General features: G+C 44.8%; 1 protein-coding gene across 1 annotated transcript; it reads left to right on the top strand.

Moving 5' to 3' along the window:
- On the top strand, positions 547-2,126 carry LOC8071798 (transcription factor bHLH83). Its single transcript, XM_002454360.2, has 4 exons — positions 547-1,221; positions 1,307-1,423; positions 1,501-1,632; positions 1,736-2,126. Exons 1-4 carry the CDS (start codon positions 670-672, stop codon positions 1,853-1,855), a joined length of 921 nt encoding a protein of 306 aa, XP_002454405.1. The 5' UTR covers positions 547-669; the 3' UTR covers positions 1,856-2,126.

The following is a 13,798-nucleotide window of genomic DNA, read 5'->3' as shown; positions in this document are numbered from 1 at the left end:
CATGCGCTTGCCCTATAGCAAGCCATGATCCGAGGAGATTGATCGATCGAGCTCACACTCAATACGTCGACGTGCATGCACGCATGTACTACAGCCACTCTTGACTCGCATTAAGGGAGCTTCTAGTTGCTCTCAGATCAGAGAAGCCGGCGAGGGGAACACTATCGTCGGCATTTAATGACACGCATGGATGCTTCATTAATTGTACTTAAAAATAGAGCAGTGGAGCATCGTGTTTCTGATCTTACAGACAAGCTAAGAACAGGCAGATGATGAACAGCAGGGAATTGCCCCCGGCGTCTGGCATCCAAGCCAGGAATTAACAGTATCCGAAGCACATTGTCCCGCTACTCTAATGTCTAATCCCGTGTCGAGCACTTAACAGTATCCCTAATCTGATCTGCTGCACCTCGACCGCCTAACTAACTTCCTCGCGCATTTAATGCATCTGTGTGTGCAAATCCTCCTTTGGCCCCATGTGCATTGCGTCACCAAGTCGCGTATATAAAGCCACACACCATGGCGCCAACCCAGCACACACTCCTCCAGAACGATCACACCAGCAGCCGTCTGTTGGCGCGCAGGGGAGTACACAGCTCGCAGTGCAGAGTAGCCACTTTCTTCGTCTCCAACTAAGTAGGAGCAACTAGCAGAGGTCATCGACCGATCATGGCGTTGGTGAGGGAGCACGGTGGGTACGGAGGCTTCGACAGCGCCGAGGCGGCGGCCTTCGACGCGCTCGGCTACGGCTACGGCTACGGCCACGGCGCGCTGCTGGGCTTCGACGCGTCGGCGGCGCTGTTCGGGGAAGGGGCATCCGCTTATGTGTCGGACGCCGGGGACGCCTGGACGGGCGCCGGGTCGTCGACCGTTCTGGCGTTCGACCGCAACACGCCAGCAGCAGCGGCGGCGGCGGCGGCGGCTGTGGTTGAGGAGGAAGAGGAGGAGAGCGACGCGTGGATCGACGCCATGGACCAGAGCTACGGCGCCGGCGCCGCCACGGCGCCAGAGGCGCGCCACGCGCTGACGTCCTCCGTGGGTTTCGACGCCTCCACAGGGTGCTTCACCCTGACGGAGAGGTCGTCGCCGTCGTCGTCGTCAGGCGGAGCGGGGCGCCCGTTCGGGCTGCTGTTCCCGAGCACGTCGTCGGGCGCTGGTGGCACGCCCGAGCGCGCGGCGGCGGCGCCGGTGCGCCGCGCCCCGCAGAAACGGACCTACGTGGTACGTGCCGCGCCAACGCAATTCTGCTCTAGAGTCTGGACTGGGACATGTCGACTCACCCAGAATTTGTGACGACTGCGTGCAGAGTGCGGAGCCGCAGGCTGTGAGCCCCAAGAAGCACTGCGGCGCGGGGAGGAAGGCGAGCAAGGCCAAGTCGCCGTCCACAACCCCAACCAAGGACCCCCAGAGCCTCGCGGCCAAGGTAAGTTTTGTTTGGTGATCGAAACCCCTTCCCCGGCCTGCATGCATTCCGGTGATCTGAGCCCGTTCTTGCTGCAGAATCGGCGTGAGAGGATCAGCGAGCGGCTGCGGACGCTGCAGGAGCTGGTGCCCAACGGCACCAAGGTCGACCTGGTCACCATGCTCGAGAAAGCCATCAGCTACGTCAAGTTCCTCCAGTTGCAAGTCAAGGTACCACGAACACCATGCATGCACTCTGTATGAGCAATTTGGATGGCGCATATTGGAAGTGTGGTAACTAACTGGTGCTACTGAATTGATGGACCAATTGCAGGTTCTTGCGACAGACGAATTCTGGCCGGCGCAGGGAGGGAAGGCGCCGGAGATCTCCCAAGTGAGGGAGGCGCTCGACGCCATCTTGTCGTCGGCGTCGCAGAGGGGGCAGCTGAATTAGCTACAAGAGAACACGTTGCTCGGGATCAAACGCATAATAATGACCCGAAAGATATTTCTAGAATAACGAACCACCTCGTTCGGAGATAAATAAGGAGGCAAAATCAATATATCATTAGTGCTACTAGCTTCGATCTTCTCTTGAGATCGAAAAAAAAAACTTCGATCTTCTCTTCCCAACTGATCATTTAGCATTGTACTACCTATTTTTAGGGGAAACATACTAGCATGAACTTCATGTCTACAAGAGGCGCTTAACATTCAGTGAGTCATACCTCTGTGTTCTCACCCTTCTTTTCAGCCATGTTGTTATCAATGCCAACATGTGCCATAGTTTTTGTGCCAAATCTGTCTGGAAATTTGTATCACATTTCTTCCTGTTGATACACAAAAAACGTGCAACCATCGAGATTGAGCAATGCTAATAAGTTCCTGGCATCAAAGTGGTATGGGAAAACAAGGCCTAATAACACTCGAATACAATTGCTATAACCTCGTAACAAAGGCCTTGTTTAGACAAATCTTTTAAGCCTAGTTACTCCATAATTAAACAATGTTTGTCAAATAAAAACGAAAATGCTATAGTGTCAAAACCCAAAAACTTTTTGCATCTAAACAAGGCCAAACTTATGAGGTAGAATTGAATCTCTAAAATAAAGCTAGGTCATCATGGGTGGGCTGTTAGACTAGATTCAGGTTCCCAAATAAATATTTTTTACATAAAAAATATAAATAAAAATATGCTTCAAACAAGTTTTGTTTTTTTCGTGAGCGAAGAACAACTTAAATATGACCCACCCATTTTAACTTGCTCACTAAAAAATAGTTTCCTACAAAACAAAATCACCTATCCTCCGATTTGCAGTCGCACTTACAAATAGAGAAAGGATTCTCCTGATGAATCAATAAGGATTCTCCTGATGAATCAATAGTCACTACAAGTTAGACCGGTGCGGTAATTCTGCGGTTTCTCTTGAGAATAAAAAATGTTTCTGCAGGTTGCCAAACGCGGAATTGCTATGGTTTCCTTTCCTGGTTCAAAATGTAAATGGTCAAGACCACTTTGCCATTGCGGGAAAGTTGTTTCACCAAAATCAGTATTACAAAACAACATGAAAGTCATTCGAAGATGAGCTTTTCGTAATGGCCTTGGGTTTCTCATGATGTTAGAGAATTCACTTCATCACTTTGGACCTAAAAATGAGAGAAACAATGATACAAAAGCATTCCAAGCTTGAATGCATGCACTGCAATTCTAGAAATAGCAGTCCAAACAAATTAAGAACGAAATGCTATAGCATGGAAGTCAACGATAGCAAGTAAGATCCAGTCACATGGAGTAAGAAACGAGATTCTCCCCCGCATACCGAAAATGCTCCAGACAACTTAACAGCAACAATCAGATTGAGTCGCAAATGTTACTACAAAGGTGGTAGATAACTACCTTCATAACTATGGCAATATTTTTTGTCACACCCATATTTTAAGAACAAAATAGGATGCATAAAAGACTTATATGTGCCCCAGGAATAGTCGCACACATAAGTAGACAAATCTCAAATGTACCATTGCAGTGTTCATTACATAGCGGAATATAATATATCACATAGTCTCATACAAAAATGATAGCATAAAGTAAACAACGCTCTCAACGGAAGCTCCACACAGGGCACTGCTGACTGGTTGACTCCAAACCTAGTACTCATAACGACAGTCCTCATTCCAGTCATCTTCATTATCATATCCTGAGGTGTTGGGAAATGCAAGAGTGAGCACATATCGTACTCAACAAGTATAACCAGGGGTTCATGAGGCTCAATTGGCTGTCACTGGTTTGTCTGCAATTAGCTTTTAATAGTGGATAGCATGTTCATAATTAATGAGTAATTGTCAAGGTAGCATAATTAATCCATTAATCCCATGATCAAGTGTAAGCATAATTAATCTCATAGCATAAACGATAATCAAATGAACATAATAACATAACAAGCTCATCATCTTAATGTAGATGTCCCCAAGGCCGCTTCTGACCGTGAGCTCGGCTAGTATACCAGTTTTACACTCTGCAGAGGTTGTACATCTTTACCCATGAGTCATGATTTACCCTTTCGCCCGAGGTAGCTAATCTCTTAACCCCCTTCCTAGGGAGGTCGGCAGGGATCACTATGAAGCCTTTCAAAAGTTTGTCTAACATGTTAGGGCCGCAAGGTTTCCTTTGCGAGCAGATATAGATACCCCCCTTCCGAATGGCACAATGACGCGCAGCCTATACACATAGGGACAGGGGCTCGCACTATACCCGTGTCGGTTCAGCCCCTCCGCCCTTTCGGGTAACCTCTAACAAGCTAGAAAAGGTCTCCATACTGAGCTAAAGCCAGAGCCATTATAGCCCTCATGGTTGCACTGTTATCCCGGGTGATCACGTACAGACAAGATCTCATACAATTATTTGTCATTCTTTTATGTCCATTGCATAGCTATTAATCATCTTACAAGATCATGGATTATATCAAGCACTAGCACATCTACAACAAATGCATATCAAGTAGGTAGCAAGGAATACAGGTAACAATCATCTATGATTTTGCTAAGGTCGACAAGGTGATAGCATGCATATGATATATATATATATGTAGTTAATAGTGAATGGGTAACAAGGATGATCCCAAGTTATACTTGCCTTGCTCAAAGCTCTCCTGAGCCTGCTGGTCTTCAAAAGCTTGGTCTTGATCACCAACGTACGGCTCACCGTCTATCCCCCAAACATCAATCAACAACACGCAATCCAATGTAGACAATCATACACAAAGCAAACAAACTATAATTAGAACATTACACCAACAGTGAGAAATCAAAGATAAAAGTTTATGAAAATATTCTACGCAGCGCTACGATCACACAAACGTAAAGTTCACGAAAATCGGAATTAAAACGTGAAAGATATGAATTTTCTAAGATTTCCTATAAAGAAATAATTAATTAAATAGTACCAGGAAATTAAAAAGTTTCCAACCAGTGAAATATTACTTCCAACATGTAGAGCTCGTAAATACGAATCTAACGGAATTTGAATGGACAAAAACGGAGTTAAAATGAATATTTTATGAGCATTATAAAGTTGATGGCAAAGGTGTAAATAACCGAAAACGTATTTAGCCTTAACCGAACGAAAATACGCTTTCAAAGCCAGGATACGCATTCTTCCCAAAACCGCCAAGGACCGCGGGTTGATTTCTCCGATTCCTGGGGTCTCTTTAGCAAAAAGTAGACCGAACCGGTAACTTCTTTTCTGTGCCTTTGGATCTCGATCGGACGGTGGAGGGCGCTCCCAGGAGGGCAACGGCGGGCCGGCGGCCGGTTCCCTGCTCCGGCGCGGTGGTGACCATGGGCGCCGCCGCGGTGTTCATCGGCGTACGCGAAGAAGACGTTCCCGAGCTCCGCTAACCAAACCAAACACACGGGCGAGCAGAGAAGGACAAGACGAGCTCACCCAGGGGTTCGGTGCGAGCCGAAAGGGCTTGGAGGAGTGTGGTTGCGCGCGGTGGTGAGGATGAACACCGACGAGATCCAAAACTCCGTTAAACGGCTGCTAGGGCTCGGACTGGTGGCTTAAAGGGGAAGAACGGGGTGCGGGCGAGGTTCGGGGCCTTTATATGGCTGCAAAGACGCAAAGGAAAGCTCCCAAGGAAGCCGAGATCGCTTTCCTTCCGGAGCTGGTTTCCGGTTCGGAACGCGCTGGGGGAGAAGAAGGAAGGCGCTGACGCGCGGGGCCCGGTGGTCAGCGAAAGAGGGAGGCGCGCTGCGCTGGACCGGGGAAGGGGCTGGGCTGCGCCCGGTGCTTGGTGGGCCGCAGTGGGGAGGAGGAGGCGCGGGGGGGGGGGGGGCAATTGGGCCGCGCCCGGTTGGGCTGGTTTCCAGGGGGCTTCTCCCTTCTTTTTTTTTCATTTCTTTTCCAAAAGAGTTTTGAGCAAAGAATAAACTCCAACCAAAAACAACCAAAGATCCAATATGCTCCAGCATGTATGCACCACATGTTCCTAACCTTAGGATAAATTTTATTTTCCACAAAAATTATTTATTTACTAAGTTTTAATGCTCACATAAATACTTAAATGAATCAAATTAATTCCTATCAATTGAAATCAAATTTTGGGTGTTACAAACTCTACCCCCCTTAAAAGAATCTCGTCCTCGAGATTGAAAAGTGCTTACTCAAACAAGTATGAGTAGGATTTTCTCAGATCATCCTCTCTTTCCCAAGTTGCCTCTGCTTCCGAATACCGATTCCACTGTACTTTGCACATTCTGATGACCCGACTTCTAGTGACTCTCTCCGCTGTCTCCAATATTTTGACCGGATACTCTTCATAAGTGAGGTCACCTTTAACAGAGAGTTCTCCCAATGGTAGTTGCTCCTCAGGTACACGCAAACACTTCTTAAGTTGAGACACATGGAACACATCGTGCACACCAGATAAACTTTCCGGCAATTCTAACCGATATGCTACTTCTCCACGCCTTTCTAAAACTTTAAACGGACCAACATACCTTGGAGCTAGCTTTCCCTTCATATTAAACCTCTTCACACTCCGCATAGGTGACACTTTCAGATAGACATAATCACCCACTTCAAAAGCCAGCTCTCTCCTACGCGTATCTGCATAGCTTTTCTGACGAGATTGAGCAATTCTCAAGTTATCCCGAATAGTCCGCACTTGTTGTTCTGCATGTCTAAGCACATCTGTCCCAAACACCTGAGTTTCTCCCGTCTGATTCCAAAACAAAGGTGTCCTGCACTTCCGACCATATAGGGCCTCGAACGGTGCCATCTTAAGACTTTGCTGATAGCTGTTGTTGTAGGAGAATTCTGCATATGGCAAACTCTTGTCCCAACTAGCCCCATACTGCAAAGCACAAGCTCTCAACATATCCTCCAATATCTGATTGATCCTCTCAGTCTGTCCATCTGTCTGTGGATGATATGCTGTGCTGAAATTCAACTTGGTTCCCAATGAATCATGCACTGCTTTCCAAAAGTGAGATGTGAATTGAGTACCCCTATCTGACACAATCTTCTTAGGTACCCCATGCAAACAAACAATTCTCTCCATATACAGCTCAGCTAGGCGTTCTCCAGTGTACTTAGTTTTAACAGGTATGAAATGAGCCACTTTAGTCAAACGATCTACTATCACCCATATTGAGTCATACCCTCTTTGTGTACGTGGTAAACCCACTATAAAATCCATACCCACTTCTTCCCACTTCCATTCTGGAATCTTCATTGGTTGCAACAGTCCAGCTGGCCTCTGATGTTCAGCTTTCACTCGCTGACAAGTATCACACAAAGCAACATACTCAGCTACATCTCTCTTTAAACCATACCACCAGTACTTCTGTTTCAGATCTAGATACATCTTAGTGCTACCAGGATGAATGGAATATGCTGACTCATGAGCCTCTCTCAGAATCATATCTCGTATAGCCTTCACTTCCGGAACACATATCCTTTTTCCAAACCACAATACACCATTGTCATCTATTCTGAATCCTGGTGCTTTGCCTAGTACCACATTCTGTGCTATCTCCTTTAGTTTCTCATCTTCCAACTGTCCTTTCAATATCTCTTCCTCTAGGGTAGGAGTGATCTCAATCTCCGTAGCATTTACTACAATTCCCAAGTTCAAATATGCAAATTCAGCACACAACTCCTCAGATTCAGGTGTCGCCTGAAGCTCATTAGCATATTTCTTTCTGCTAAGTGCATCAGCTACGACGTTCGCCTTCCCAGGATGATAATGCACTTCCAAATCATAATCCTTTATCAGTTCCAACCATCTTCATTGCCTCAAATTCAGATCTGTCTGAGTGAAGATGTACTTCAAACTCTTATGATCAGTGTATATGTCACTCTTATGCCCAATCAAATAGTGTCTCCAAATCTTCAATGCATGAACCACAGCTGCTAACTCCAAATCATGAGTAGGATAATTCAGTTCATGTTTCCTCAACTGTCTAGATGCATAAGCAACAACTCTACCTTCTTGCATAAGAACACAACCCAAACCCAGACGAGAAGCATCACAATAGATAGAGAAACTCTTACTCAGATCTGGCAAAACCAACACAGGTGCAGTAGTCAATCTCTTCTTGAACTCCTCAAAACTAGCTTGACACTTGTCAGACCACACAAACTTAGCATTCTTCTCTAATAGAGCAGTCATAGGCTTTGCAAGTTTTGAGAACCCTTCAATGAATCTACGATAGTAACCAGCTAGACCAAGAAAACTGAGAATTTCACTTACATCTGTAGGTGGTTTCCAATTCAACACATCTTTCACCTTACTAGGATCCACTGCAATACCACCATTAGAGACAACATGACCAAGGAAAGAAACTTCTTCCAACCAAAACTCACATTTACTGCGCTTAGCATACAACTTATGTTCTCTAAGTTTCTGTAAGACCAATCTCAGATGTTCAGCATGTTCTTCCTTGGTTTTAGAGAATACCAGAATATCATCAATAAAGACCACCACAAACTTATCAAGATACTCCATAAATACTTTATTCATCATGTACATAAAGTAAGCTGGTGCATTGGTCAAACCAAAAGACATAACTGTATACTCATACAACCCATACCTTGTGGTGAAAGCTGTCTTTGGTATATCTGATTTCCGAATCTTCAACTGATGATAACCAGAACGCAAATCGATCTTAGAGAACACGCAAGCACCTCTTAGCTGATCAAACAAGTCATCAATCCTAGGCAAGGGATATTTATTCTTGATAGTGACCTCATTAAGTGACCGATAATCTACACACATCCTCTGACTACCATCCTTCTTATCAACAAAGATAACTGGTGCACCCCATGGTGATGAACTAGGACGAATGAACCCTTTATCTTGCAATTCCTTAATTTGTTTCTTAAGTTCTTCTAGTTCTTTAACCCCGATTCTATAAGGTCTTTTAGCTATGGGTGCAGTACCAGGTAGTAATTCAATAATAAATTCAATGTCTCGGTCAGGCGGCATACCTGGCAATTCATCTGGAAAGACATCCGGAAACTCATCCACTACCAGGTTCTGAGGATCAACATCATCAGTCAGTTGGTTCACTTTAGCTGTGAGTGGTGCTTGCATTGTTACGTCAACACTGATTCTTTCTCCCTTTGGTGTTGTCAGAGCCACTACTCTCTCTTTGCAATTAATATTTGTCGCATGTTGCTTCATCCAATCCAAACCCAAGATCACATCTATGCCTGAGGTTCTCATAACCATGGGACTGATAGGAAAATCTACCCCCCTTAAAGAAAGACTTGCTGAGGGGCAACGTAAAGAAACTGGTATAGTCCCACCCGGTGAATTAACTAGCATAGGTGTTTTCATTGCAACTAGTGGAAGGCTATGAACCCTAACAAATACTTGTGATATGAAAGTATGCGAAGCTCCAGAATCAAATAAAACTGTAGCAGGGATAGAGTTGATGCTGAACATACCCATCATGATTTCTGGTCCCTCCTGAACAGTTTCTGCTGCCACGTTGTTCACCTTTGCTGAATTAGGAGTGGATCTCCGGTCGTTGTACTGCGGATTAAACTTCTCTGGGCAATCATAGGACATATGCCCTTCCTTCCCACAACGGAAACACCTGGTAGGATTGTTAGAAGCACTTCTTTTTGTAGAGTTGGCATTTGAGTTCCCTGAGCGAGGTGTCTGCTGACCATGCTGCTGCTGATTATGGTTACGTTGTTGGAATGGAGGACGTTGGTTCCCACTCTGTGACTGATTCTGGAAACGCTGGGGTTGCTGGTTACGGTTCCACTGACTAACTGGTCCCTGGAACCTCTGCTGATGGCCTTGATGAGAACTGAAACGCTGACGGTTGTTGCTCCCAGATCCTTGTACCAGCATCCTTCTCTTCTTATCCTGACTCTTCCGCATATTATCAAGCACGATAGCACGATTCACAAGAGCTTGAAAGGTAGGATAAGTGTTTCCTGCCAACTGCAACCTGAGTTCATAGTACAAGCCCTTCATGAATAGACGCTGCTTATCAGCATCTTCCCTGACATCATTTGGAGCATAGCGAGCCAACTGTTCAAATGTGTCATGATATTCTGCCACAGTCATGGAGCCCATCCTGACTGATCTGAATTCTTCTTGTTTGAGCTCCATCACTCCTTCATTTATATGTCGAGCTCTGAAGTCCCTACTGAATTCCAGCCATGTGACAGGAGGAGCATTGTTGGGACGAGCAGCTTGATATGACTCCCACCATGTCTGGGCTGCTCCCTGAAGCTGTCCAGATGCATACAACACCTTCTCCAAATCATTACACTGTGCTATGTTCAGTTGCCTCTCCACAGCACGTAACCAATCATCTGCCTCCATGGGATCAGCTGAGTGTGTAAAGACTGGGGGTCTCCCCTTCATAAACTCTCCACGCTTGTCTCTCACGTGAACAGGTGGTGGTGTTGGTGGAGGTTGTTGCTGCAGGTGCTGCATGAAAACGTGCATCATCTGATTTTGGGTTTGCATGAGTTCTTCCACGGTGATTGGGGCATTGCCACCATTGCCATTGCCACGGCCCCTGCCTCTGCCTCTTCCCCTTGCTGCCATCTGCATTCCAAGGTACATAAACACATCTTAGTAACGTCCAACATGACAATTACAAGAGTTAACGGAATCTGAAATTTTCTGGGTAACATCCAACATCAGCAGATCAGAACATCAGTCATATCTCGAGTTCCAGAATTCAAAAGGATACATGCTGTACACCGTTGGAAAGATAAAGAAATTGACTACAACTTTCATTCAGTTCACATTACCAGATTCCAACGTTAGGTTAATCAAAAACTGGGTGCAACCGAAACTGTTCCAGAATTCCAGACTGCGCAGAAACCTCAACTTTAAACAGTCATAACTCACAGCTCATAATAGATAATATGATCATTCTTGCGGCATTGGAAAGATATGAAAGTCTACTTATTCCCAGAAGAATTTGATGAACATTGCACGAACAGAATTTGATTTATTCCAGGATCATGGCAGACTGTTCCAGAAAACAGCAAAAGACAGAAACAGGATATGACCCCAAACCACCATTTATTCATGTTCTTACTTAAGGTTCTTAACTAAGGAACTTGTGGACATGCCCACAAAGTCCCAGCACTCATTACAAAAATCCAAATCACACATATTCATAATAACAAATCAGCAAACACACCAAGTTCACACCACAAAAGCAAAAGACTCGAATAACTCGTAAACTACTAACGTTCCTATTACATATGGGTTCTTTTCTATTCTTCGGGTGCAGCATCCTTCAAGATGGGTTCAGCATGCAGTTTCTTATGAAGTTTGGGACGGCCTAACTCCGCTTGAAGGTCATCTGCTTCCCGTCGCTCTTTCTCCATCAGTTTCCTCTCACGGTGCAGTTCATTCTCCAACTCTATCACCTTGACGGTCAGCTCATAAGTCAACTCCACTTGTGCTTGAAGCTTTGGTTGTGAAGCATCTGCAACTTCTATGGCCCAAGTCATCTTCTCTGGTACAAAGCGAGGATAGTGATATGTTGCATTGTACTGAACATCCTCAAAGCGTCTACCCCGGTAAAAGATCAAGGCCTGGTAAGCTGCATCTGCCATGCTCTCCTTCATCGTGTCCCGGCTGATTCGAGCGATGTGTTTTGATTCCACCTTTCGAATCCCCTTAGTGGCATCCAGTGTCTTGACTATCAGCTCTGCAATCCAAAGTGATCTCCTCAGAGGGTGCTTGTGCTCAGTGCAGTTATATTCCAGCGTGGCTTGCAAATCTGGGTAATGGTGTTTCAATGTCAACACCAAATTCTCATGGAAGAAGGCCTTGGGATTAGCCTCTGGAATCCACAACTCAGTAGTCCATCCCATCCTTGCATTAGCAGTCTGTGGTGAAGGTGGATCTTGCATCTCCTCATCTTCAGGCACCTCCTCCTGAGCTTCCACCCTTGATTCCTCATCTTCCAGCTCAGGAACTCCATCCACCTGCTGTCCGCCTAGGTTGAACATGGCACGGTACTCCTCAGCAGCCATGCGTGCAGCACTACGGGTGCAGGGCGGCATCTACAAAAAGTTTTTAGGCATAGATCAGATGGATGCAATAATTTCACAACAGAGCAAGATAGAGAAGCATAAAACTTTTAGCAAATAACAAGGCCGTAGTGGAAAGCATGAAGTAAGTAAAATAAGGGCCTAAATTTTCAACCATTGCTAACTAGGTTTGCGTCCTACAGTCAACAAAGCTCTGATACCAATTTGTCACACCCATATTTTAAGAACAAAATAGGATGCATAAAAGACTTATATGTGCCCCAGGAATAGTCGCACACATAAGTAGACAAATCTCAAATGTACCATTGCAGTGTTCATTACATAGCGGAATATAATATATCACATAGTCTCATACAAAAATGATAGCATAAAGTAAACAACGCTCTCAACGGAAGCTCCACACAGGGCACTGCTGACTGGTTGACTCCAAACCTAGTACTCATAACGACAGTCCTCATTCCAGTCATCTTCATTATCATATCCTGAGGTGTTGGGAAATTGCAAGAGTGAGCACATATCGTACTCAACAAGTATAACCAGGGGTTCATGAGGCTCAATTGGCTGTCACTGGTTTGTCTGCAATTAGCTTTTAATAGTGGATAGCATGTTCATAATTAATGAGTAATTGTCAAGGTAGCATAATTAATCCATTAATCCCATGATCAAGTGTAAGCATAATTAATCTCATAGCATAAACGATAATCAAATGAACATAATAACATAACAAGCTCATCATCTTAATGTAGATGTCCCCAAGGCCGCTCCTGACCGTGAGCTCGGCTAGTATACCAGTTTTACACTCTGCAGAGGTTGTACATCTTTACCCATGAGTCATGATTTACCCTTTCGCCCGAGGTAGCTAATCTCTTAACCCCCTTCCTAGGGAGGTCGGCAGGGATCACTATGAAGCCTTTCAAAAGTTCGTCTAACATGTTAGGGCCGCAAGGTTTCCTTTGCGAGCAGATATAGATACCCCCCTTCCGAATGGCACAATGACGCGCAGCCTATACACATAGGGACAGGGGCTCGCACTATACCCGTGTCGGTTCAGCCCCTCCGCCCTTTCGGGTAACCTCTAACAAGCTAGAAAAGGTCTCCATACTGAGCTAAAGCCAGAGCCATTATAGCCCTCATGGTTGCACTGTTATCCCGGGTGATCACGTACAGACAAGATCTCATACAATTATTTGTCATTCTTTTATGTCCATTGCATAGCTATTAATCATCTTACAAGATCATGGATTATATCAAGCACTAGCACATCTACAACAAATGCATATCAAGTAGGTAGCAAGGAATACAGGTAACAATCATCTATGATTTTGCTAAGGTCGACAAGGTGATAGCATGCATATGATATATATATATATGTGTAGTTAATAGTGAATGGGTAACAAGGATGATCCCAAGTTATACTTGCCTTGCTCAAAGCTCTCCTGAGCCTGCTGGTCTTCAAAAGCTTGGTCTTGATCACCAACGTACGGCTCACCGTCTATCCCCCAAATATCAATCAACAACACGCAATCCAATGTAGACAATCATACACAAAGCAAACAAACTATAATTAGAACATTACACCAACAGTGAGAAATCAAAGATAAAAGTTTATGAAAATATTCTACGCAGCGCTACGATCACACAAACGTAAAGTTCACGAAAATCGGAATTAAAACGTGAAAGATATGAATTTTCTAAGATTTCCTATAAAGAAATAATTAATTAAATAGTACCAGGAAATTAAAAAGTTTCCAACCAGTGAAATATTACTTCCAACATGTAGAGCTCGTAAATACGAATCTAACGGAATTTGAATGGACAAAAACGGAGTTAAAATGAATATTTTATGAG

The sequence above is a fragment of the Sorghum bicolor genome, chromosome 4 (assembly GCF_000003195.3).
Source record: "Sorghum bicolor cultivar BTx623 chromosome 4, Sorghum_bicolor_NCBIv3, whole genome shotgun sequence".
NCBI classification, from domain to species: Eukaryota; Viridiplantae; Streptophyta; class Magnoliopsida; order Poales; family Poaceae; genus Sorghum; species Sorghum bicolor.
The sequence above is the reverse complement of the archived record's forward strand: the minus strand, read 5'-3'. Positions and strand labels throughout refer to the sequence as shown.

What these genes read in the sequence shown, in the direction of transcription:
- LOC8071798 (XM_002454360.2), top strand. Translation starts at nt 670, where the DNA reads ATGGCGTTGGTGAGGGAGCACGGTGGGTACGGAGGCTTCGACAGCGCC. An exon ending in CGCAGAAACGGACCTACGTG is followed by an intron (nt 1,222 to 1,306) that starts GTACGTGCCGCG and finishes GACTGCGTGCAG; the next exon opens with AGTGCGGAGCCGCAGGCTGT. An exon ending in CCCAGAGCCTCGCGGCCAAG is followed by an intron (nt 1,424 to 1,500) that starts GTAAGTTTTGTT and finishes TTCTTGCTGCAG; the next exon opens with AATCGGCGTGAGAGGATCAG.